Here is a 27,415-nt window from a genome sequence, read left to right as displayed (position 1 = left end):
CACATCCCCTGCTCTCTGATCACTCAATGACCTCAGACTTATATCCTCTATTATCAGAACATCCCCCGCTCGTATACAAGACTTCTCTCGAGCTGCACCACTTCTCTGGAATGCTCTACCCCGGACAATCAGATTAACTCCCAGTTTCTACAGCTTCAAGCGCAAACTAAAGACACATCAGACCGGCTGATCACATGTCCTAATATAAACCCTTCCGTACCGTAATTACAGTCCCTAAAACAAACCCTCCTCTGTTCCTGCTCCTACATTACCCCACATGATATGAGGCCGTTTCAGGATAACTTTATATGTTCAGGCACCATCTGCATGTTAAAGGACACAACACAGTGCTGCAGAATATGTTGGCGCAATATAATAAAATATATTATTATAATATTATAACTAATATATTACAGAAGGAGACCCAAACTCATAATAACATATAGGAGAAAAATACTAGGAGTCATAGCAGCTAAAGAAATAGAAAACTTCAGGACCATTTAGTTCTGTGTGCGGAGTCATCTCTGGTCGGCCTGATGTAGATTATACAGCCTGATCGTGGTTGGGAGGAAGAATCTCCGATAGCTCCTTCTCACAATTGGGGTGAATCAGACGGTCACTTACAGTACTGCCAAGTGCCCTCAAGGTCTCATACATGGGGTGGGATTTGTTCTCCCACATGGAGCTCAACACGGACAGTCTCCTTCTGTCACCCACCACCTGTACTGGGTCCAGGGGACTCCCCAGGACAGAACCAGCCCTTCTATGAAGTCTATTTCTGTCCCTGGCTGGTATGCTACTCCCCCAGCAGGCCACTCCGAAGAAGATGGCCGATGCGATCACAAAATTGAAAAAGGCCCTAAGAGGCGGCCCCTGGACCCCCGGCCCTCAGCCTCCTGAGCAGGTAGAGCCTGCTGTGGCCCTTTCTGAGCAGCACATCCAGGTGATCGGCCCAGTCCAGCTTATTATTGGGGAGCACACCCAGGTACTTATAGGTCCTGACTATCTCACTGCCTGTTCCCTGGATCTCCACCAGATTCAGGGCACTCTGCCGCTTACTAAAGTCCTCCACCATCTCCTTGGACTTCCCGGCATTAATCCTGAGGTGGTTCCGCTGACACCAGTCCACAAAGTCTTAGTATAAGTCTCTGTACTCCCTGTCGTTCCCGTCTGTGATGAGGCCTAGTATAGCAGAGACATCAGAGGACTTCTGTATGTAACAGTTAGATGAGTTGTGCCTAAAGGCAGCAGTGTACAGTGTGAACAGGGGTGAGAGCTGGACCTTGTGGTGCCCCCGTACTACAGATCACAGTGTCCAACAGTCTGAACTGCTATGAATAATAGCTTTCCTATGAATTCATTTTAACACAAAATGCTAAATTTGGGTGTAATTGCTCCCTGTCACAAGTAAAAAAAAACAAAACAAAAAAAACGTACAGACAACGCTATAATACATTTTGTTGCAAATGTGCACTAACTGCAAATAGGAAACCGGTACTGCAAGAAATTTGTATAATTTAACTGCTTTTAAATATGTTTATTTTAAAAAGAAAGTTCGATTGGAACAAAATGCATATGAAAATTAGATTTGGCACTCACATGGTAACCTGGCCAGGCAAGCTGCAAGACAGTGTAGAGCGGAACTCAGAATACAGTCTATTGCAGCGATAGCAGCTCTAACACTGTGTGTATTACAAAAAAAATAATTATTAAATATTAAAAATGCTTAATAGAACTCACAAAGCCTGATTGAGACGTTTCCCCATGTCAGCCAGTCACCTCCTCTCTCCTTAAGTGCACCTAAAAGTCTGTACTTCAGGTCTCCTCTGCCTGAAATCTTCCAGGCTTGTTCTGTTCTTTCGCACTTGTGCCCCCACCACATTTGCAATTTCCCACTGCTCTGTGTCTCCGGTGGCTGAATAAACAATCTCAAATGTAAGTTTGAAAGGGGAGGGAGAATTGTGAACATATGCAGAGGAGCCGAAACAGCCTTACAAAGGCGTCCAGGCCTGTCATAGGAATATTAATAGTGAGGCTGGTCTGTGTACCATAACGAACGCCCCATAGACTGCAATACAGTAAAATACAAACAATCAAAAGATAAAAAAAATAATCTATAAAAAATCCCAAAAAATCTAAATCTCACCCCATCTCCTTTCCCTAGGTTTAAAATAAAGAGAACCAAACAAATTCTACATCTCCACGTCTGGAAACGCCCAGTCTACAAACACAGAAAAAGATTTTTCCCAGATGATGAACGCCGTATCGTACGGAAATCAAAAGTGCCAAACCGCTGTTTTATCGCCATTACCCAAGATGGTAAAAGTAATATGTACACCTAACCCTGCAAAAAAGACGCCTTATGATCATGGTAATATAAAAAGTTACAGGTGCCAGAATATGGCAACACCAAGAAATTTGTAATTTTTTTTTTTTTTGGGCAACATTTCAGTTTTTTTTAAGGGGTTAAAATGTAAAAAAAAAACAAAAAAAAAAACAAACAAACAAAAAAAACCCCCACACTATAGAAATTTGCTATCCCAGAATGGTACCGGTCCATAGAATACAAGACTTGATCACTAAGAAATATTTCTCACCTTCTGAGCATTCAGGTCCTCACTACATTAAAACCTTCTGAACATTTCCTACATTCTTGACATTAATAGAGCTCCTCTCCTGTGTGAATTCTCTGATGTTCAACAAGATTTGATTTCAAATAAAAAATGTTCCCACTCTTTAACCCTGTGTGAACTCTCTGATGTCTGACAAGACTTGATTTCACAGTAAAACATTTCCCACATTCTAAACATGAATAAGACTTCTCTCCTGTGTGAATTTTCTGATGTGCAACAAGATTTGATTTTAGGTTAAAACATTTCCCACATTCTGGACATGAAAATGGTTTTGCCCCTGTGTGAATTCTCTGATGTCTGACAAGACTTGATTTTACAGTGAAATGTTTCCCACATTCTGAACATGAATATGGCTTCTCTCCTGTGTGACTGCTCCAATGTCTAACAAAATCTGTGTTCCCAGATTCTAAGTATGAAAATTGTTTCTCCTCCGCGTGACTTAGTTCATGTACACAAAGGGTTGTTCTGAGGGCAAAACATTTGCCACATTCTGAACATGAAAATGGCTTCTCTCCTCTGTGAGCTCTTGGATGTCCAACAGGGCTGCTGTGACCATTATTTAGCTCAACAGCCTGTGATGAATCAGGAGATAGGACTTGGTTCAAGGGATCCAATGACAGATCTGTGACAATGACACGCTCATGATATGGATCTTGTGTGATATCATCTGCTTTCAAATCTGAAGATATCAGATGTCCCTCTGACCCATTGGTGTAGTCATCTGCCAAGAAGAAATGTCATGTTTAATAATATATCCTTAGTATTGATAGCTTCAAGGATAAAAATGTTATACAAATGAGACATATAAACCAACAAGTAATAACTTATGAAACTAATATAACAATGTAATGTAATAAGTAATGTAACTAATTAATATAATAATGTAAAGTAATAAGTAATGTAACTGTAATATAATAATGTAATGTAATAAGTAATTTGGGGATACATACACCCTACATCTCAGGCTCCTGCCATATTCACCCAGGTTGTCATTGTCAATTCCCTAAAGAAGTTGGGCCCTTCATATCACCCTAAATTGTTGCTATTGGCATATAGTGCCAGGTTCGGACTGTTAATTCCCCAAATAATTTGGGGATACATACACCCTACATCTTAGGCTCTTGCAATATTCACCCAGGTTGTCAGTGTTAATTCCCCAAATTATTTGGGATACATACATACATTTTAATTCTCAGGCTAATGAAGCTTCACTAAGGTTGTGACAGTGTGTAACCCCCCAAAACCTTGGCATAAATACATTCTAATTGTCAGGCTATAGACGCGTTAGCCAGGTTGTGACGGTGTGTAACCCCGCCAACACTAAGTGGGATACACATTATTAGTCAGTCTATGTACGCTAAACCCAGCATTCCACGGTGTGTCCCCACAAAACCTAAGTGGGATACACACCAATTTTCAGGCTATGTACGCTCAACCCAAGGGATACAGGTCCCAATTATACACCCAATTAGTGTAATTCATAGAGGGATCGGAGAGGACAGGTCTGTGGTTGGCCAGGTACTCACGCAACATGCGCCTATACTTTTCCCTCATGATGACACTAGGCCCCTAACTGGCAGTAGTTTGGGCAGGGAGGGGAGGGGGGAAACATTAACGTGTACCAGACCTTGTACAGTGTTCCCCTGATGGTTGTGCAACGGATGGAAGTTGTGAGCCTCATGGAGGAAATATCCTCTCTGATGCCCAAGAGGGTTTACGGAAACATTCCAATCATATTCTGCACCAGTTGCTTGTGCCAATTATTTTTGCAATTTTTTTTTTCCTCTCTCCTAATATAACAAAGGAATAGACATTTGACCTATACCGGAGGTCGAGGCTTGCAAAAATCCAGTATTATTTGCTCTCCATGATGTGAAGTATGCGTTTGTCTCTTGAAAAGCAACCAGACATCAAGTCAGCCATGTGTGCCTGTGTGTTACTTGGCATGACTTTGCTGCCCACAACTGTAAGGGTCACTCTCCATTTCCCACTCCCCTTCACACCATCTGTGGTGAAGCAATGGGATGCACTGAAGTGCACCCTCAAGCCTCGTGTGGGACAGGGACATCAGATGCCACTCCATCCCCCTCGTCTTCCTCCGCCAGCCAACGGTGCGAAGATGAGAGGAGTGTGCTCTGAATGTTTTCTGCCTAGCAGAGGCTACTTCTCACTTACGAAAATGGCCACACCTGTATATCAGGCACAATGGTGTAGGTTTCAAAGAACCATTGCACCAACAAGTTGAAAACGTGGGCCATGTGTGGACCGTGTTTAAGTCTGGCAAGCTCCAGATCTGCAACCAGGTTCCGGCCATTATCACAGACGCAAAAATGCCAGGCCCCAGGTGTAGCAGGGAAAAACACATTGCCATCTCAGCCAGGATGCCATCCCTGACCTCGGAGGCAGTGTGCTGTCTGTCCCCCAAGCTGATGAGCTTCAGCACGTCCTGCTGACGTCTCCCCACGCCAGTGTTACAGCATTTGCCGCTAGTAGCTGGGGTGGAGGTTGCAGCGTAGTAGGGTTTCAGTCTACTCCTGCCATGAATTTTGGCCTGGGAGAGGAGATAGGCCACCCCAGTTTGCAACCCGGGCCCAGACTCCACTACATTCACCCTGCCTGTCATTAAAGATAAGCAGCATCCCTGACCAAAAGCGCTTGTCCATGTGTCAGTGGTCAAGTGGACCTTGCAGCAAAGCGCGGAGCTCTGAGCCCGACTAATGTTATGCGACACATGCAGGTGCAAGGCAGGGACAGCACACCAAGAGAAGTAGTAACGGCTAGGCCCAGCATAGGGAGGTGCTCCAGCTGCCACCTGGTGACGGAAGGCCTGGGTATCCAGAAGCATAAACACCAACATCTCCAGGACCAGCAGTTTTGAGATGAGGCCGTTAAAGGCTTGGGCATGTGGGTGGCTTGTGCTGTACTTCTGCCTGCAATGAAACGCCTGGGAGATGGGGAGTGGCTGGGAAGAGGTTCATGATGGTGCAGGCCATGCTGGATGCTATGGTAGCTGCCTAGAGTAGGTTGCTCCAGGGTTCTCTTACAGCAAATTGCCAAGGGAACTCAGATGAACAGCACTGAGGCCAACTCCTCTGAGATCCCAAGGAAACTTCACAGGACATGTGTATTGCAGAAAAACTTATGAGAAAATAAGTGTAGGGCACAGAGGGATCGGAGAGGACAGAGCTGGGGTCGGCCAGGTACTCCCACAACATGCACCTAGTCCCTCCTGGTGACACTAGGCCCCTGAGTGGCGGTAATTTGGCATGGGGGGGCCATTAACGTGTCCCTCCTGGTGACACTAGGCCCCAGAGTGGCGGTAATTTGGCCAGGAGGGCCATTAACGTGTCCCAGACCTAGGAATGTCTTGCAAAAGGGTAGAGTTTTGCATGCCTTTGCCTCTACCTACCATTTTTGCTGCTTAGCTTCCCTCCACATCTACACTGCTTTCGCCCCAGACATCACCCCAGTTTATGCCTCTGCTTCTACCCAACTTTTATGTTGATTTAGCTTCCCTCCACATCTACACTGCTTTCACCCCTAGACATCACCCCAGCTTATGCCTCTGCTTCTACCCAGCTTTTTTGTTGATTTAGCTTCCCTCCACATCTACACTGCTTTCGCCCCTGCCCCCTAGACATCACCCCTGTCCATGTGGGGTCAGTGGCCTCATTGTCCACCAACTCCTCTTCCAATTGCGCACTGTCCCCTTACTGCAAACCGCACATAACCACAGCTTGCCTTGATGGCAACTATGTTTCATCATCCCCACTGAGGTCCAGAAACGTCGGTGGTGGGTCCACAACCACAAAATTGGAAGCAAATGGCGGATGCTACAGTATTTCTAACACCTGTTCCTGGTGCTCGGGCCTGGTCTGTGTTGTACCCTGCTTAACGCAGCTTCCATATCCGGAATTGTGATGAGCGCATGCTAATGTTTCATGTCCAGTGGAAAGGATACGAGCTGACTTTGATGAACCCTTGGGTTTTGGAGATGGAACTCCATCAAAGGTCTCTGTAGCTCACACACCCAGCTCAACATATGGTATCTAGGGTTTCAGAGCGTGGGGACGTCGCACAACAGCCGGTGTTCGGGCAGATGGAGGCGTTGCTGGAGTGTTTTGAGGCTAGCAGCGGCTCCTGTACACTTGCGAAAGTGGGCGCACAAGCGCTGCATTTTCACCAGTAGCTAGTGTACATTTGGGTATGTTTTCAAAAAAACGTTGCTCCACTAAGTTAGACGTGGGCCAAGCATGGAACGTGTTGGAGGCTGGCAAGCTCCAGAGCCGCTACAAGGTTCCTGACAAACATGCCTGGCCCCAGGTGCAGCAGGGAAAAACACATTGCCATCTCAGCCAGGATGGCATCCCTGACTTCGGAGGCAGTGTGCTGTCTGTCCCCCAAGCTGATGAGCTTCATCGCGGCCTGCTGACGTCTCCCCACGCCAGTAGCTGGGGTCGATTCAAGGGCAGAGGAGGAGGAAGGTGGTGTTTCAGCACTCCTGCCAGGAATATTGGGCGGGGAGACAAGGCAGGCCGCCACAGTTTGCGACCCGGTCCCAGCCTCAACTACATTCAGCCAGTGTGCCGTGATTGAGATGTAGCGTCCCTGGCCGCATGCACTTGTCCACGCGTCGGTGGTCAAGTGGAACTTTTGTGCAAAGCGCAGAACTTAGGGCCCGCCTGATGTTACGGGACACACGCTGGTGCAAGGCTCAACTCACCCTAAGGGCCAAAAACACTGCTGGTGAATTTTGTTCCGTTCAAAAGGACTCTGTGTTTACATTTGGCTCAGTCGCAGCTCCAGGACAGGCCTTTGAAGGCAAGATTTCCTTTAGTGGGTCCATCTCAGCAGGATGATGATGGTGAAGCTTGGTTAAATCTGGTGTCGGAAGGGAAAGTGGTTTCTGATCTACATCTAAAGTACTGGAGCATGTTGTTTGGACAATTAACGCCTGATCAGAACCCTGTAGAGGTCATGTAGAGTCCCATATTAGAGGACCATTACCGCTAGTAGTGGTTGCAGCCAATTCTCCCCCTTTGCGGTCCTCTAAATAAAAGTTACCCCCAGGACTTGATGCCAAAATGTTATCAATTTGACAGTCAAAATCAAGGTCAATGTCTGGGTCCTCAGTCCAATCCACTGCATCAGTCCAACACAATGAGAGTGATGGTTCTGGAACCACTGTTTTAGGGGCAAAGAGTTTTAAAGGGGCTAACACTCTGCTGGGGCAAGGCTCTATTCACTCCAAGGGCCAAAAACACTGCTGGTGCAAGGCTCTACTCACTCCAAGGGCCAAAAGCACTGTATTTTGAAGGCTCTACTCACTCCAAGGGCCAAAAGCACTGTATTTTGAAGGCTCTACTCACTCCAAGGGCCAAAAACACTGCTGGTGCAAGGCTCTACTCACTCCAAGGGCCAAAAGCACTGTATTTTGAAGGCTCTACTCACTCCAAGGGCCAAAAACACTGCTGGTGCAAGGCTCTACTCATGCCAAGGGCCTCAATCTCTGCTGGTAGCTCAGCTTTAGGTCCTGTAACTTTGTTTGGAAGGGCTCATGTTAAGGGCTAGAAAAGTGAATTTTGGAAGGTCTCACACACACACACACACACTCAAAATGACAGTTAAGGGTGAGGGCTCCCATTTCCCATTGTCTATTCCATCTGTGCTTGTCATAGGGAACGTGATTTAAAGGGGTGGTTGTTACTGTTTGTTGAGCTTAAATTGGGGTTTGTGTCCTTCCATTTGGGGAGTAAAGAAGGTTTCCAGGTATTTTCCCACTTTGATAGAGGTTTTTTTGAATGTGGAAAGTGTGTAGTTGTTAGGCTGTGATAGTGGGGTAACAGAGGGTCTTTGGTGTGTTAGATGCCCCCAGACATGCTTCCCCTGCTGTCCCAGTGTCATTCCAGAGGTGTTGGTATCATTTCCTGTGGTGTCATAGTGGACTTGGTGACCCTCCAGACATGGATTTGGGTTTCCCCCTTAACGAGTATATGTTCCCCATAGACTATAATGGGGTTCGAAACCCGTTCGAACAGTCAAACAGTGAGCGGCTGTTCGAATTGGATTTCGAACCTCGAACATTTTAGTGTTCGCTCATCTCTAATAATAATGTAATGTAATAAGTAATGTAACTGTAACTAATATAACAATGTAATGTAATAAGTAATGTAACTAATTAATATAATAATGTAATGTAATAAGTAATGTAACTGTAATGAACATAATGTAATGTAATAAGTAATGTAACTGTACTTAATATAATAATGTAATGTAATAAGTAATGTAACTGTAATATAATAATGTAATGTAATAAGTAATGTAACTAACTAATATAAAAATGTAATGTAATAAGTAATGTAACTGTAAATATAATAATGTAATGTAATAAGTAATGTAACTGTAATAAATATAATAATGTAATGTAATAAGTAATGTAACTGTAATTAATATAATGTAATGTAACTGTAATATAATAATGTAATGTAATAAGTAATGTAACTGTAAATATAATAATGTAATGTAATAAGTAATGTAACTGTAATAAATATAATAATGTAATGTAATAAGTAATGTAACTGTAATTAATATAATGTAATGTAACTGTAATATAATAATGTAATGTAATAAGTAATGTAGCTGTAACTAATTAATATAATAATGTAATGTAATAAGTAATGTAACTGTAATGAATGTAATAATGTAATGTAATAAGTAATGTAACTGTAATATAATAATGTAATGTAATAAGTAATGTAACTGTAACTAATATAACAATGTAATGTAATAAGTAATGTAACTAATATAATGTAATAAGTAATGTAACTGTAAATATAATAATGTAATGTAATAAGTAATGTAACTGTAATTAATATAATGTAATGTAACTGTAATATAATAATGTAATGTAATAAGTAATGTAACTGTAACTAATTAATATAATAATGTAATGTAATAAGTAATGTAACTAACTAATATAATAATGTAATGTAATAAGTAGAGATGAGCGAACAGTGTTCTATCGAACACATGTTCGATCGGATATCAGGGTGTTCGCCATGTTCGAATCGAATCGAACACAGCATGGTAAAGTGCGCCAAAATTCGATTCCCCTCCCACCTTCCCTGGCGCCTTTTTTGCACCAATAACAGCGCAGGGGAGGTGGGACAGGAACTACGACACCGGGGGCATTGAAAAAAATTGGAAAAAGTCATTGGCTGCCGAAATCAGATGACCTCCATTTTAGACGAATAGTGGATTTCAAATCCGGGTCATATGAGAATGTGAACTTTGTGACTATGAGACAGGGATAGCTGTACAGGCAGGGATAGCTAGGGATAACCTTTATTTAGGGGGGAATGTTATTAAAAATAACTTTTTGGGGCTCTATTGGGTGTGTAATTGTGATTTTTGTGAGATAAACTTTTTCCCATAGGGATGCATTGGCCAGCGCTGATTGGCCGAATTCCGTACTTTGGCCAATCAGCGCTGGCTCTGCTGGAGGAGGCGGAGTCTAAGATCGCTCCACACCAGTCTCCATTCTGGTCCGACCTTAGACTCCGCCTCCTCCAGCAGAGCCAGCGCTGATTGGCCGAATTCCGTACTCTGGCCAATCAGTGCTGGCCAATGCATTTTATTGGCGTGATGAAGCAGTGCTGAATGTGTGTGTTTAGCTCAACTACACCGGTGGAGTAGTTGAGCTAAACACACACATTCAGCACTGCTTCATCACGCCAATAGAATGCATTGGCCAGTGCTGATTGAAGCAGAGCTGAATCTGTGTGCTTAGTTCAACTACTCCATCGGCGTAGTTGAGCTAAACACACACATTCAGCACTGCTTCATCACGCCAATAGAATGCACTGGCCAGCGCTGATTGGCCAGAGTACGGAATTCGGCCAATCAGCGCTGGCTCGGCTGGAGGAGGCGGAGTCTAAGATTGCTCCACACCAGTCTCCATTCTGGGCCGACCTTAGACTCCGCCTCCTCCAGCCGAGCCAGCACTGATTGGCCGAATTCCGTACTCTGGCCAATCAGCACTGGCTAATGCATTGTATTGGCGTGATGAAGCAGTGCTGAATGTGTGTGTTTTCGCTCAACTACACTGGTGGAGTAGTTGAGCTAAGCACACAGATTCAGCTCTGCTTCAATCAGCTGGCCAATGCATTCTATTAGCTTGATGAAGCAGAGTGTGCACAAGGGTTCAAGCGCACCCTCGGCTCTGATGTAGCAGAGCCGAGGCTGCACAAGGGTTCAAGCGCACCCTCGGCTCTGATGTAGCAGAGCCGAGGCTGCACAAGGGTTCAAGCGCACCCTCGGCTCTGATGTAGCAGAGCCGAGGGTGCACAAGGGTTCAAGCGCACCCTCGGCTCTGATGTGGCAGAGCCGAGGCTGCACAAGGGTTCAAGCGCACCCTCGGCTCTGATGTAGCAGAGCCGAGGGTGCACAAGGGTTCAAGTGCACCCTCGGCTCTGCTACATCAGAGCCGAGGGTGCGCTTGAACCCTTGTGCAGCCTCGGCTCTGCTACATCAGAGCCGAGGGTGCGCTTGAACCCTTGTGCACACTCTGCTTCATCAAGCTAATAGAATGCATTGGCCAGCGCTGATTGAAGCAGAGCTGAATCTGTGTGCTTAGCTCAACTACTCCACCGGTGTAGTTGAGCTAAACACACACATTCAGCACTGCTTCATCACGCCAATAGAATGCATTGGCCAGCACTGATTGGCCAGAGTATGGAATTCGGCCAATCAGCGCTGGCTCTGCTGGAGGAGGCGGAGTCTAAGGTCGGACCAGAATGGAGACTGGTGTGGAGCGATCTTAGACTCCGCCTCCTCCAGCAGAGCCAGCGCTGATTGGTCGAGTTCCGTACTCTGGCCAATCAGCGCTGGCCAATGCATTCTATTAGCCCGATGAAGTAGAGCTGAATGTGTGTGCTTAGCACACACATTCAGCTCTACTTCATCGGGCTAATAGAATGCATTGGCCAATCAGCGCTGGCCAATGCATTCTATTAGCGTGAACTGAGTTTGCACAGGGGTTCTAGTGCACCCTCGGCTCTGCTACATCAGATTGCTACATCTGATGTAGCAGTGCCGAGTGTGCATCAGATGTGTAGTTGAGCAGAACTGGCTCAGCACTGCTAAGTCTCTGCATTCGCATAGGAATGCATTGGCCAGCCTTCGGCCAATCAGCGCTGGCTCTGCCGGAGGAGGCGGAGTCTAAGGTCGGACCTGAATGGAGACTGGTGTGGAGCGATCTTAGACTCTGCCTCCTCCAGCAGAGCCAGCGCTGTATTGGTCGAGTTCCGTACTCTGGCCAATCAGCACTGGCCAATGCATTTCTATGGGGAAAAGTTAGCTTGCGAAAATCGCAAAGTGACAGGGATTTCCATGAAATAAAGTGACTTTTATGCCCCCAGACATGCGCCCCCTGCTGTCCCAGTGTCATTCCAGGGTGTTGGTATCATTTCCTGGGGTGTCATAGTGGACTTGGTGACCCTCCAGACACGGATTTGGGTTTCCCCCTTAACGAGTATATGTTCCCCATAGACTATAATGGGGTTCGAAACCCATTCGAATACTCGAACAGTGAGCGGCTGTTTGAATCGAATTTCGAACCTCAAACATTTTAGTGTTCGCTCATCTCTAATAATAAGTAATGTAATTAATATAATAATGTAATGTAATAAGTAATGTAATTAATATAATAATGTAATGTAATAAGTAATGTAATGAATATAATAATGTAATGTAATAAGTAATGTAATTAATATAATAATGTAATGAGTAATGTAATTAATATAATAATGTAATGTAATAAGTAATGTAATTAATATAATAATGTAATGTAATAAGTAATGTAATTAATATAATAATGTAATGTAATAAGTAATGTAATTAATATAATAATGTAATGTAATAAGTAATGTAATTAATATAATAATGTAATGTAATAAGTAATGTAATTAATATAATAATGTAATGTAATAAGTAATGTAACTCTGAGCTATGGCCACTCGGGTTTCTGTATGTTCCAGATTCACCTGATCAATTCAGAAGTGTCAAGAGAAAGATTTTTTCTTTTTGCCCCTTCTTTACACTGTCAGGCTATGACTCTGCTCACTATTGAGGGGGAATAGCAGGAGAAGGGGAGAGGTGAGTAGAAGGGAAGGTGCTGCCACATTACATTGTGTCTGCAGATATGAAAGGGTAGCTGCTCACTGGTGTCTAGAAAGTCAATGGAGAGACCTGATATCAATAAGATATTCAATTAGAGGACCCTACTTTATGCCATTGAGAGTACTGGTACATCCGTTATAGCTACCCCCTCTGAATTTCTGTATACTATCCTGTTACTGATCTCTGTATACTATCCTGTTACTGATCTCTGTATACTATCCTGTTACTGATCTCTGTATACTATCCTGTTACTGATCTCTGTATACTATCCTGTTACTGATCTCTGTATACTATCCTGTTACTGATCTCTGTATACTATCTGTTACTGATCTCTGTATACTATCTGTTACTGATCTCTGTATACTATCTGTTACTGATCTCTGTATACTATCCTGTTACTGATCTCTGTATACTATCCTGTTACTGATCTCTGTATACTATCCTGTTACTGATCTCTGTATACTATCCTGTTACTGATCTCTGTATACTATCCTGTTACTGATCTCTGTATACTATCCTGTTACTGATCTCTGTATACTATCCTGTTACTGACCTCTGTATACTATCTGTTACTGATCTCTGTATACTATCTGTTACTGATCTCTGTATACTATCTGTTACTGATCTCTGTATACTATCCTGTTACTGATCTCTGTATACTATCTGTTACTGATCTCTGTATACTATCCTGTAACTGATCTCTGTATACTATCTGTTACTGATCTCTGTATACTATCTGTTACTGATCTCTGTATACTATCTGTTACTGATCTCTGTATACTATCCTGTTACTGATCTCTGTATACTATCTGTTACTGATCTCTGTATATTATCCTGTTACTGATCTCTGTATACTATCCTGTTACTGATCTCTGTATACTATCTGTTACTGATCTCTGTATACTATCCTGTTACTGATCTCTGTATACTATCCTGTTACTGATCTCTGTATACTATCTGTTACTGACCTCTGTATACTATCTGTTACTGATCTCTGTATACTATCTGTTACTGATCTCTGTATACTATCTGTTACTGATCTCTGTATACTATCTGTTACTGATCTCTGTATACTATCTGTTACTGATCTCTGTATATTATCCTGTTACTGATCTCTGTATACTATCCTGTTACTGATCTCTGTATACTATCTGTTACTGATCTCTGTATACTATCAGTTACTGATCTCTGTATACTATCTGTTACTGATCTCTGAATACTATCCTGTTACTGATCTCTGTATACTATCCTCTTACTGATTTCTGTATACTATCTGTTACTGATCTCTGTATACTATCCTGTTACTGACCTCTGTATACTATCTGTTACTGACCTCTGTATACTATCCTGTTACTGATCTCTGTATACTATCTGTTACTGACCTCTGTATACTATCCTGTTACTGATCTCTGTATACTATCTGTTACTGATCTCTGTATACTATCTGTTACTGATCTCTGTATACTATCCTGTTACTGATCTCTGTATACTATCTGTTACTGACCTCTGTATACTATCTGTTACTGATCTCTGTATACTATCTGTTACTGATCTCTGTATACTATCCTGTTACTGATCTCTGTATACTATCTGTTACTGATCTCTGTATACTATCCTGTTACTGATCTCTGTATACTATCTGTTACTGATCTCTGTATACTATCTGTTACTGATCTCTGTATACTATCCTGTTACTGATCTCTGTATACTATCTGTTACTGACCTCTGTATACTATCTGTTACTGATCTCTGTATACTATCTGTTACTGATCTCTGTATACTATCTGTTACTGATCTCTGTATACTATCCTGTTACTGATCTCTGTATACTATCCTGTTACTGATCTCTGTATACTATCTGTTACTGATCTCTGTATACTATCCTGTTACTGATCTCTGTATACTATCTGTTACTGATCTCTGTATACTATCCTGTTACTGATCTCTGTATACTATCTGTTACTGATCTCTGTATACTATCCTGTTACTGATCTCTGTATACTATCCTGTTACTGATCTCTGTATACTATCTGTTACTGATCTCTGTATACTATCTGTTACTGATCTCTGTATACTATCTGTTACTGATCTCTGTATACTATCCTGTTACTGATCTCTGTATACTATCCTGTTACTGATCTCTGTATACTATCCTGTTACTGATCTCTGTATACTATCCTGTTACTGATCTCTGTATACTATCTGTTACTGATCTCTGTATACTATCCTGTTACTGATCTCTGTATACTATGTTACTGATCTCTGTACACTATCCTGTTACTGATCTCTGTACACTATCCTGTTACTGATCTCTGTATACTATCTGTTACTGATCTCTGTATACTATCCTGTTACTGATCTCTGTATACTATCTGTTACTGATCTCTGTATACTATCTGTTACTGATCTCTGTATACTATCTGTTACTGATCTCTGTATACTATCTGTTACTGATCTCTGTATACTATCCTGTTACTGATCTCTGTATACTATCCTGTTACTGATCTCTGTATACTATCTGTTACTGACCTCTGTATACTATCTGTTACTGATCTCTGTATACTATCTGTTACTGATCTCTGTATACTATCCTGTTACTGATCTCTGTATACTATCCTGTTACTGATCTCTGTATACTATCTGTTACTGATCTCTGTATACTATCTGTTACTGATCTCTGTATACTATCTGTTACTGATCTCTGTATACTATCTGTTACTGATCTCTGTATACTATCTGTTACTGATCTCTGTATACTATCTGTTACTGACCTCTGTATACTATCTGTTACTGATCTCTGTATACTATCCTGTTACTGATCTCTGTATACTATCCTGTTACTGATCTCTGTATACTATCCTGTTACTGATCTCTGTATACTATCTGTTACTGATCTCTGTATACTATCTGTTACTGATCTCTGTATACTATCCTGTTACTGATCTCTGTATACTATCTGTTACTGATCTCTGTATACTATCTGTTACTGATCTCTGTATATTATCCTGTTACTGATCTCTGTATACTATCCTGTTACTGATCTCTGTATACTATCCTGTTACTGATCTCTGTATACTATCCTGTTACTGATCTCTGTATACTATCCTGTTACTGATCTCTGTATACTATCCTGTTACTGATCTCTGTATACTATCTGTTACTGACCTCTGTATACTATCTGTTACTGATCTCTGTATACTATCTGTTACTGATCTCTGTATACTATCCTGTTACTGATCTCTGTATACTATCCTGTTACTGATCTCTGTATACTATCTGTTACTGATCTCTGTATACTATCCTGTTACTGATCTCTGTATACTATCCTGTTACTGATCTCTGTATACTATCTGTTACTGATCTCTGTATACTATCTGTTACTGATCTCTGTATACTATCTGTTACTGATTTCTGTATACTATCCTGTTACTGATCTCTGTATACTATCCTGTTACTGATCTCTGTATACTATCCTGTTACTGATCTCTGTATACTATCCTGTTACTGATCTCTGTATACTATCCTGTTACTGATCTCTGTATACTATCTGTTACTGACCTCTGTATACTATCTGTTACTGATCTCTGTATACTATCTGTTACTGATCTCTGTATACTATCCTGTTACTGATCTCTGTATACTATCCTGTTACTGATCTCTGTATACTATCTGTTACTGATCTCTGTATACTATCCTGTTACTGATCTCTGTATACTATCTGTTACTGATCTCTGTATACTATCTGTTACTGATCTCTGTATACTATCTGTTACTGATCTCTGTATACTATCCTGTTACTGATCTCTGTATACTATCTGTTACTGATCTCTGTATACTATCTGTTACTGATCTCTGTATACTATCTGTTACTGATCTCTGTATACTATCTGTTACTGATCTCTGTATATTATCCTGTTACTGATCTCTGTATACTATCCTGTTACTGATCTCTGTATACTATCCTGTTACTGATCTCTGTATACTATCCTGTTACTGATCTCTGTATACTATCGGTTACTGATCTCTGTATACTATCCTGTTACTGATCTCTGTATACTATCTGTTACTGATCTCTGTATACTATCTGTTACTGATCTCTGTATACTATCTGTTACTGATCTCTGTATACTATCCTGTTACTGATCTCTGTATACTATCCTGTTACTGATCTCTGTATACTATCCTGTTACTGATCTCTGTATACTATCCTGTTACTGATCTCTGTATACTATCCTGTTACTGATCTCTGTATACTATCCTGTTACTGATCTCTGTATACTATCCTGTTACTGATCTCTGTATACTATCCTGTTACTGATCTCTGTATACTATCCTGTTACTGATCTCTGTATACTATCCTGTTACTGATCTCTGTATACTATCTGTTACTGATCTCTGTATACTATCCTGTTACTGATCTCTGTATACTATCCTGTTACTGATCTCTGTATACTATCCTGTTACTGATCTCTGTATACTATCTGTTACTGATCTCTGTACACTATCCTGTTACTGATCTCTGTATACTATCCTGTTACTGATCTCTGTATACTATCTGTTACTGACCTCTGTATACTATCTGTTACTGATCTCTGTATACTATCCTGTTACTGATCTCTGTATACTATCTGTTACTGATCTCTGTATACTATCTGTTACTGATCTCTGTATACTATCCTGTTACTGATCTCTGTATACTATCTGTTACTGATCTCTGTATACTATCTGTTACTGATCTCTGTATACTATCCTGTTACTGATCTCTGTATACTATCTGTTACTGATCTCTGTATACTATCCTGTTACTGATCTCTGTATACTATCTGTTACTGATCTCTGTATACTATCCTGTTACTGACCTCTGTATACTATCTGTTACTGACCTCTGTATACTATCTGTTACTGATCTCTGTATACTATCCTGTTACTGATCTCTGTATACTATCCTGTTACTGATCTCTGTATACTATCTGTTACTGATCTCTGTATACTATCTGTTACTGATCTCTGTATACTATCTGTTACTGATCTCTGTATACTATCTGTTACTGATCTCTGTATACTATCTGTTACTGACCTCTGTATACTATCTGTTACTGATCTCTGTATACTATCCTGTTACTGATCTCTGTATACTATCCTGTTACTGATCTCTGTATACTATCTGTTACTGATCTCTGTATACTATCCTGTTACTGACCTCTGTATACTATCTGTTACTGATCTCTGTATACTATCTGTTACTGATTTCTGTATACTATCAGTTAGGGGGCGTTCACACTACCGTTGGTGTCCGTTATGAAGGTGTCCGTTTAAAAGAAAAAAAACGGACACCTATCATAATGGACATTAATGGACACTAACTGATGTTAATGTGTCCGTTTTTTTAACTGATCCATTTAATGGATCAGTTAAACAAAACGGACACTTTAGTATCAGTTAGCATCAGTTAGTGTCCGTTTTTTATACTGTCCGTTTTTTTTCTTTTTGCTGTTTATGCTTTCTGAGCATGTGCAGAAAATAAACGGACAGAAAATAACGGACTGTAACTGATGGCCATCAGTTACTGTCAGTTATATGTCCGTTGCCCATAGACCTCAATGTTAAATAAAAAACGGACACTTTCTGTCCGTTTTTTCAAACGGACAAAAAAATCCTGCATGTGTGATTTCTCTGTCCGCTTGAAAAAACGGACATGGTTGTTAACGGACCCTTAAGGACACAAACGGACACAAACTGACAACAGATGAAATCCCATTGAAATGAATGGAAGTTGTAACGGACACAGCTAGTGTCCGTTGCTAAAATCTTGAACGGACAGTAGCAACGGACACTGCAGTCGGACACCAACGGTAGTGTGAACGCCCCCTTACTGATCTCTGTATTGCTGTATACTGGGTATATATCCCTCCACATCTCATATTCTTCCAGGTATATATCTCTACGTTTTGTATTCTATCAGTATACAGTAATTTGATGTGAGTCTTATAAAAGCTAATGGTTCTTTTGTCTCAAATTTGAGCAAATACTTTCTGATTATTGACACAGAGGGTAAAGGGTTAGGCCTTGTTCTCCTCGGTATATTCCCACATCAGTCCAATACTCACCTGGGCAGTCACCTGTAGGCTCATCCGCCATGAACGCCTCATCAGCACCGGGCTCTTCTTTTATCATTAATGCTGGATCAGGAACATTGTGGAGATCTTTACCCTGATCGGACAGACAAGAAACAAAGATTGTAAAAGTCATGACAGGGATGGAGCAGTCACGTGGAGAAAGGTCAATAATGTGCAGAATATAAGACCAGCAGTCTCTGCCCACCGACATACTCGAGACCCCTGGAGGACGCTGGGCCAAGATCATGTTGTGGTCCTACCCCTGTGGTCACTTCCCCCTCCCCATTATGCCTATTGTTATTGGCTGTCAGGCTTTGTATAATGTAATCATGCTGTAATGTAATAATGCTGCCATTTATATTAATGTTTGATCTACAGCACAAATTCCTGGTACTTGGTAGACTCGGAATCTTCGGTGTAATACCTGATAATCCTGCGGAACACAGACATTCCCTCCGGAACCCTTCAATGGACGAAGTGAACCCCGACCTCTCTCTGGTGAAAGGTAAAAATATAGAACAGCTGAAAGTATTCTGTATATACCCGTCTATACCCGTCTGTACAGACCCGTCTATTTATATCTATTACCTCCTGATAACAGGGGCCGGGGGTCCTCCATCATCTCCTCCTTGTACCGATCCTCGTGTCCTTCTAAATACTCCCACTCCTCCATGGAGAAATAGACAGCGACATCCTGACACCTTATAGGAACCTGACAACACAATGATACAGTCATCACCCCTCCCCCTCCAGTGCTGTTACTGGAGAATTTCCCAGCATTCCCAGCAGCGTCACCTCTCCAGTCAGCAGCTCCAGCATCTTGTTGGTGAGTTCTAGAATCTTCTGCTCATGTATCAGGGAGAGAGGGGGAGGGGCTGTGATGGGGCCCCGGCTCCTGCTCCCTCCTCCTCCTGACTCTGTGTTGGGGCCACGGCTCCTGCTCCCTCCTCCTCCTGGCTCTGTGATGGGGCCCCGGCTCCTGCTCCCTCCTCCTCCTGGCTCTGTGTTGGGGCCCCGGCTGCTGAGGGCCACACAGTCCCCCGATGTCTTCTTTACTAGTGAGTATTCCTGTGTATGGAGAGACAATAGATGATAGAAATGTAGTACAGATACCTCTCCGCTCAGCAGGTAGATGATAGAAATGTAGTACAGATACCTCTCCGCTCAGCAGATAGATGATAGAAATGTAGTACAGATACCTCTCCGCTCAGCAGATACATGATAGAAATGTAGTACAGATACCTCTCCGCTCAGCAGATAGATGATAGAAATGTAGTACAGATACCTCTCCGCTCAGCAGATACATGATAGAAATGTAGTACAGTTACCTCTCCGCTCAGCAGATACATGATAGAAATGTAGTACAGATACCTCTCCGCTCAGCAGATACATGATAGAAATGTAGTACAGATACCTCTCCGCTCAGCAGATAGATGATAGAAATGTAGTACAGATACCTCTCCGCTCAGCAGATAGATGATAGAAATGTAGTACAGATACCTCTCCGCTCAGCAGATAGATGATAGAAATGTAGTACAGATACCTCTCCGCTCAGCAGATAGATGATAGAAATGTAGTACAGATACCACTCCGCTCAGCAGGGAGATGATAGAAATGTAGTACAGATACCTCTCCGCTCAGCAGATAGATGATAGAAATGTAGTACAGTTACCTCTCCACTCAGCAGATAGATGATAGAAATGTAGTACAGATACCTCTCCGCTCAGCAGATAGATGATAGAAATGTAGTACAGATACCTCTCCGCTCAGCAGATAGATGATAGAAATGTAGTACAGATACCTCTCCGCTCAGCAGATACATGATAGAAATGTAGTACAGATACCTCTCCGCTCAGCAGATAGATGATAGAAATGTAGTACAGATACCTCTCCGCTCAGCAGATAGATGATAGAAATGTAGTACAGATACCTCTCCGCTCAGCAGATAGATGATAGAAATGTAGTACAGATACCTCTCCGCTCAGCAGATAGATGATAGAAATGTAGTACAGATATCTCTCCGCTCAGCAGATAGATGATAGAAATGTAGTACAGATACCTCTCCGCTCAGCAGGGAGATGATAGAAATGTAGTACAGATACCTCTCCGCTCAGCAGATAGATGATAGAAATGTAGTACAGTTACCTCTCCGCTCAGCAGATAGATGATAGAAATGTAGTACAGATACCTCTCCGCTCAGCAGATAGATGATAGAAATGTAGTACAGATACCTCTCCGCTCAGCAGATACATGATAGAAATGTAGTACAGATACCTCTCCGCTCAGCAGATAGATGATAGAAATGTAGTACAGATACCTCTCCGCTCAGCAGATAGATGATAGAAATGTAGTACAGATACCTCTCCGCTCAGCAGATAGATGATAGAAATGTAGTACAGATACCTCTCCGCTCAGCAGATACATGATAGAAATGTAGTACAGATACCTCTCCGCTTAGCAGATAGATGATAGAAATGTAGTACAGATACCTCTCCGCTCAGCAGATAGATGATAGAAATGTAGTACAGATACCTCTCCGCTCAGCAGATAGATGATAGAAATGTAGTACAGATACCTCTCCGCTCAGCAGATAGATGATAGAAATGTAGTACAGATACCTCTCCGCTCAGCAGATAGATGATAGAAATGTAGTACAGTTACCTCTCCGCTCAGCAGATAGATGATAGAAATGTAGTACAGATACCTCTCCGCTCAGCAGGGAGATGATAGAAATGTAGTACAGATACCTCTCCGCTCAGCAGATAGATGATAGAAATGTAGTACAGATACCTCTCCGCTCAGCAGATAGATGATAGAAATGTAGTACAGATACCTCTCCGCTCAGCAGATAGATGATAGAAATGTAGTACAGATACCTCTCCGCTCAGCAGATAGATGATAGAAATGTAGTACAGATACCTCTCCGCTCAGCAGATAGATGATAGAAATGTAGTACAGATACCTCTCCGCTCAGCAGGGAGATGATAGAAATGTAGTACAGTTACCTCTCCGCTCAGCAGGGAGATGATAGAAATGTAGTACAGACACCTCTCCGCTCAGCAGATAGATGATAGAAATGTAGTACAGATACCTCTCCGCTCAGCAGATACATGATAGAAATGTAGTACAGATACCTCTCCGCTCAGCAGATAGATGATAGAAATGTAGTACAGATACCTCTCCGCTCATCAGGGAGATGATAGAAATGTAGTACAGATACCTCTCCGCTCAGCAGATAGATGATAGAAATGTAGTACAGATACCTCTCCGCTCAGCAGGGAGATGATAGAAATGTAGTACAGTTACCTCTCCGCTCAGCAGGGAGATGATAGAAATGTAGTACAGACACCTCTCCGCTCAGCAGATAGATGATAGAAATGTAGTACAGATACCTCTCCGCTCAGCAGATACATGATAGAAATGTAGTACAGATACCTCTCCGCTCAGCAGATAGATGATAGAAATGTAGTACAGATACCTCTCCGCTCATCAGGGAGATGATAGAAATGTAGTACAGATACCTCTCCGCTCATCAGGGAGATGATAGAAATGTAGTACAGATACCTCTCCGCTCAGCAAATAGATGATAGAAATGTAGTACAGATACCTCTCCGCTCAGCAGATAGATGATAGAAATGTAGTACAGACACCTCTCCGCTCAGCAGATAGATGATAGAAATGTAGTACAGATACCTCTCCGCTCAGCAGATAGATGATAGAAATGTAGTACAGATACCTCTCCGCTCAGCAGATAGATGATAGAAATGTAGTACAGATACCTCTCCGCTCAGCAGGTACATGATAGAAATGTAGTACAGATACCTCTCCGCTCAGCAGATAGATGATTGAAATGTAGTACAGACACCTCTCCGCTCAGCAGATAGATGATAGAAATGTAGTACAGATACCTCTCCGCTCAGCAGATAGATGATAGAAATGTAGTACAGATACCTCTCCGCTCAGCAGATAGATGATAGAAATGTAGTACAGATACCTCTCCGCTCAGCAGATACATGATAGAAATGTAGTACAGATACCTCTCCGCTCAGCAGATACATGATAGAAATGTAGTACAGATACCTCTCCGCTCAGCAGGGAGATGATAGAAATGTAGTACAGATACCTCTCCGCTCAGCAGGGAGATGATAGAAATGTAGTACAGATACCTCTCCGCTCAGCAGATACATGATAGAAATGTAGTACAGTTACCTCTCCGCTCAGCAGGGAGATGATAGAAATGTAGTACAGATACCTTTCCACTCAGCAGATAGATGATAGAAATGTAGTACAGATACCTCTCCGCTCAGCAGATACATGATAGAAATGTAGTACAGATACCTCTCCGCTCAGCAGATAGATGATAGAAATGTAGTACAGATACCTCTCCGCTCAGCAGATAGATGATAGAAATGTAGTACAGATACCTCTCCGCTCAGCAGATAGATGATAGAAATGTAGTACAGATACCTCTCCGCTCAGCAGATACATGATAGAAATGTAGTACAGATACCTCTCCGCTCAGCAGATAGATGATAGAAATGTAGTACAGATACCTCTCCGCTCAGCAGATAGATGATAGAAATGTAGTAGTTACCTCTCCGCTCAGCAGATACATGATACAAATGTAGTACAGATACCTCTCCGCTCAGCAGATAGATGATAGAAATGTAGTACAGATACCTCTCCGCTCAGCAGGGAGATGATAGAAATGTAGTACAGATACCTCTCCGCTCAGCAGGGAGATGATAGAAATGTAGTACAGTTACCTCTCCGCTCAGCAGATACATGATAGAAATGTAGTACAGTTACCTCTCCGCTCAGCAGGGAGATGATAGAAATGTAGTACAGATACCTCTCCGCTCAGCAGATAGATGATAGAAATGTAGTACAGATACCTCTCCGCTCAGCAGATAGATGATAGAAATGTAGTACAGATACCTCTCCGCTCAGCAGATAGATGATAGAAATGTAGTACAGATACCTCTCCGCTCAGCAGATACATGATAGAAATGTAGTACAGATACCTCTCCGCTCAGCAGATAGATGATAGAAATGTAGTACAGATACCTCTCCGCTCAGCAGATACATGATAGAAATGTAGTACAGATATCTCTCCGCTCAGCAGGGAGATGATAGAAATGTAGTACAGATACCTCTCCGCTCAGCAGATAGATGATAGAAATGTAGTACAGATACCTCTCCGCTCAGCAGATACATGATAGAAATGTAGTACAGATACCTCTCCGCTCAGCAGATAGATGATAGAAATGTAGTACAGTTACCTCTCCGCTCAGCAGGGAGATGATAGAAATGTAGTACAGTTACCTCTCCGCTCAGCAGATAGATGATAGAAATGTAGTACAGATACCTCTCCGCTCAGCAGATAGATGATAGAAATGTAGTACAGATACCTCTCCGCTCAGCAGATACATGATAGAAATGTAGTACAGATACCTCTCCGCTCAGCAGATACATGATAGAAATGTAGTACAGATTCCTCTCCGCTCAGCAGATAGATGATAGAAATGTAGTACAGATACCTCTTCGCTCAGCAGGGAGATGATAGAAATGTAGTACAGATACCTCTCCGCTCAGCAGATAGATGATAGAAATGTAGTACAGATACCTCTCCGCTCAGCAGATAGATGATAGAAATGTAGTACAGATACCTCTCCGCTCAGCAGATAGATGATAGAAATGTAGTACAGATACCTCTCCGCTCAGCAGATAGATGATAGAAATGTAGTACAGATACCTCTCCGCTCAGCAGATACATGATAGAAATGTAGTACAGATACCTCTCCGCTCATCAGGGAGATGATAGAAATGTAGTACAGATACCTCTCCGCTCAGCAGATAGATGATAGAAATGTAGTACAGATACCTCTCTGCTCAGCAGGGAGATGATAGAAATGTAGTACAGATACCTCTCCGCTCAGCAGATAGATGATAGAAATGTAGTACAGATACCTCTCTGCTCAGCAGATACATGATAGAAATGTAGTACAGATACCTCTCCGCTCAGCAGATAGATGATAGAAATGTAGTACAGATACCTCTCCGCTCAGCATGGAGATGATAGAAATGTAGTACAGATACCTCTCCGCTCAGCAGATAGATGATAGAAATGTAGTACAGATACCTCTCCGCTCAGCAGATAGATGATAGAAATGTAGTACAGTTACCTCTCCGCTCAGCAGATAGATGATAGAAATGTAGTACAGTTACCTCTCCGCTCAGCAGATAGATGATAGAAATGTAGTACAGATACCTCTCCGCTCAGCAGATAGATGATAGAAATGTAGTACAGATACCTCTCCGCTCAGCAGATAGATGATAGAAATGTAGTACAGTTACCTCTCCGCTCAGCATGGAGATGATAGAAATGTAGTACAGATACCTCTCCGCTCAGCAGATAGATGATAGAAATGTAGTACAGATACCTCTCCGCTCAGCAGATACATGATAGAAATGTAGTACAGATACCTCTCCGCTCAGCAGATAGATGATAGAAATGTAGTACAGATACCTCTCCGCTCAGCAGATAGATGATAGAAATGTAGTACAGATACCTCTCCGCTCAGCAGATAGATGATAGAAATGTAGTACAGATACCTCTCCGCTCAGCAGATACATGATAGAAATGTAGTACAGTTACCTCTCCGCTCAGCAGATAGATGATAGAAATGTAGTACAGATACCTCTCCGCTCAGCAGGGAGATGATAGAAATGTAGTACAGTTACCTCTCCGCTCAGCAGATAGATGATAGAAATGTAGTACAGATACCTCTCCGCTCAGCAGATAGATGATAGAAATGTAGTACAGTTACCTCTCCGCTCAGCAGATACATGATAGAAATGTAGTACAGATACCTCTCCGCTCAGCAGGGAGATGATAGAAATGTAGTACAGTTACTTCTCCGCTCAGCAGGGAGATGATAGTAATGTAGTACAGTTACCTCTCCGCTCAGCAGATAGATGATAGAAATGTAGTACAGATACCTCTCCGCTCAGCAGATAGATGATAGAAATGTAGTACAGTTACCTCTCCGCTCATCAGGGAGATGATAGAAATGTAGTACAGATACCTCTCCGCTCAGCAGATAGATGATAGAAATGTAGTACAGATACCTCTCCGCTCAGCAGATACATGATAGAAATGTAGTACAGATACCTCTCCGCTCAGCAGATAGATGATAGAAATGTAGTACAGATACCTCTCCGCTCAGCAGATAGATGATAGAAATGTAGTACAGATACCTCTCCGCTCAGCAGATAGATGATAGAAATGTAGTACAGATACCTCTCCGCTCAGCAGATAGATGATCTCCAAGGTGAAGTCTAATATTCTTCTGGTGATCTCAGTCCTGTCCTTGTCCATCCTTGGTGGGTCATTCAGGAGAAGGAGCGTCTGGAGTAGAAGAGGAGGAAACTGGATGAGCTGGAGGATCTAGTAGTGCAGGAGAGAGGAGGGGCCCGAAACACACCTCCCAACTTTTAAAGAAGTGAAAGAGGGACAGAATGTGTGGCGCGCGTAGCGTGGCAAATTTAGCTCCACCCACTTTTATGTTGACTCCGCCCATTCTCATTCATTTTTTCAAGTGCCCCCACACAGTATAATCCTCCTACAGTCAACCGTAAATTATATGTCCCCCTCTATCTCTCCCCCAGTTTCATATACAGTGTTGGCCAAAAGTATCGCCCCCTGCAGTCCTGTCAGATAATCCTCGCTGTCCCCAGATAATGATTACAAGCACAAACTCTTATATAGTATATAAGTGACACAGGGTATTTAAAGTATAAGTATCGCCCCCTGCAGTCCTGTCAGATAATCCTTGCTGTCCCCCAGATAATGATTACACAGCACAGACTCTTATATAGTATATAAGTGACACAGGGTATATACAGTATAAGTATCGCCCCCTGCAGTCCTGTCAGATAATCCTCGGTATCCTCCAGATAATGATTACACAGCACAGACTCTTATATAGTATATAAGTGACACAGGGTATATACAGTATAAGTATCGCCCCCTGCAGTCCTGTCAGATAATCCTCGCTGTCCCCAGATAATGATTACACAGCACAGACTCTTATATAGTATATAAGTGACACAGGGTATATACAGTATAAGTATCGCCCCCTGCAGTCCTGTCAGATAATCCTCGCTGTCCCCCAGATAATGATTACACAGCACAGACTCTTATATAGTATATAAGTGACACAGGGTTTATACAGTATAAGTATCGCCCCCTGCAGTCCTGTCAGATAATCCTCGCTGTCCCCCAGATAATGATTACACAGCACAGACTCTGTATATAGTATATAAGTGACACAGGGTATATACAGTATAAGTATTGCCCCCTGCAGTCCTGTCAGATAATCCTCGGTGTCCCCAGATAATGATTACAAGCACAAACTCTTATATAGTATATAAGTGACACAGGGTATATACAGTATAAGTATTGCCCCCTGCAGTCCTGTCAGA

General features: G+C 42.3%; 1 protein-coding gene across 1 annotated transcript; it reads right to left on the bottom strand.

The window, feature by feature from the left end:
- Positions 1-1,643: 1,643 nt before the first annotated feature.
- On the bottom strand, positions 1,644-26,346 carry LOC142188173 (gastrula zinc finger protein XlCGF66.1-like). Its single transcript, XM_075261784.1, has 6 exons — positions 26,232-26,346; positions 19,724-19,996; positions 19,517-19,640; positions 19,353-19,423; positions 18,920-19,022; positions 1,644-3,354 (listed from the first exon to the last, which is right to left on the bottom strand). Exons 1-6 carry the CDS (start codon positions 26,307-26,309, stop codon positions 2,660-2,662), a joined length of 1,344 nt encoding a protein of 447 aa, XP_075117885.1. The 5' UTR covers positions 26,310-26,346; the 3' UTR covers positions 1,644-2,659.
- Positions 26,347-27,415: the final 1,069 nt, after the last annotated feature.

Source organism: Leptodactylus fuscus, unplaced genomic scaffold (assembly GCF_031893055.1).
Source record: "Leptodactylus fuscus isolate aLepFus1 unplaced genomic scaffold, aLepFus1.hap2 HAP2_SCAFFOLD_392, whole genome shotgun sequence".
NCBI lineage: Eukaryota > Metazoa > Chordata > Amphibia > Anura > Leptodactylidae > Leptodactylus > Leptodactylus fuscus.
The sequence above is the reverse complement of the archived record's forward strand: the minus strand, read 5'-3'. Positions and strand labels throughout refer to the sequence as shown.

Coding starts and splice junctions, on each gene's coding strand:
- LOC142188173 (XM_075261784.1), bottom strand. CDS start 26,309: ATGGACAAGGACAGGACTGAGATCACCAGAAGAATATTAGACTTCACC. Junction 19,641..19,723: donor TGGAGCTGCTGACTGGAGAG/GTGACGCTGCTG, acceptor TTGTGTTGTCAG/GTTCCTATAAGGTGTCAGGA. Junction 19,424..19,516: donor CCGGCCCCTGTTATCAGGAG/GTAATAGATATA, acceptor ACCTTTCACCAG/AGAGAGGTCGGGGTTCACTT.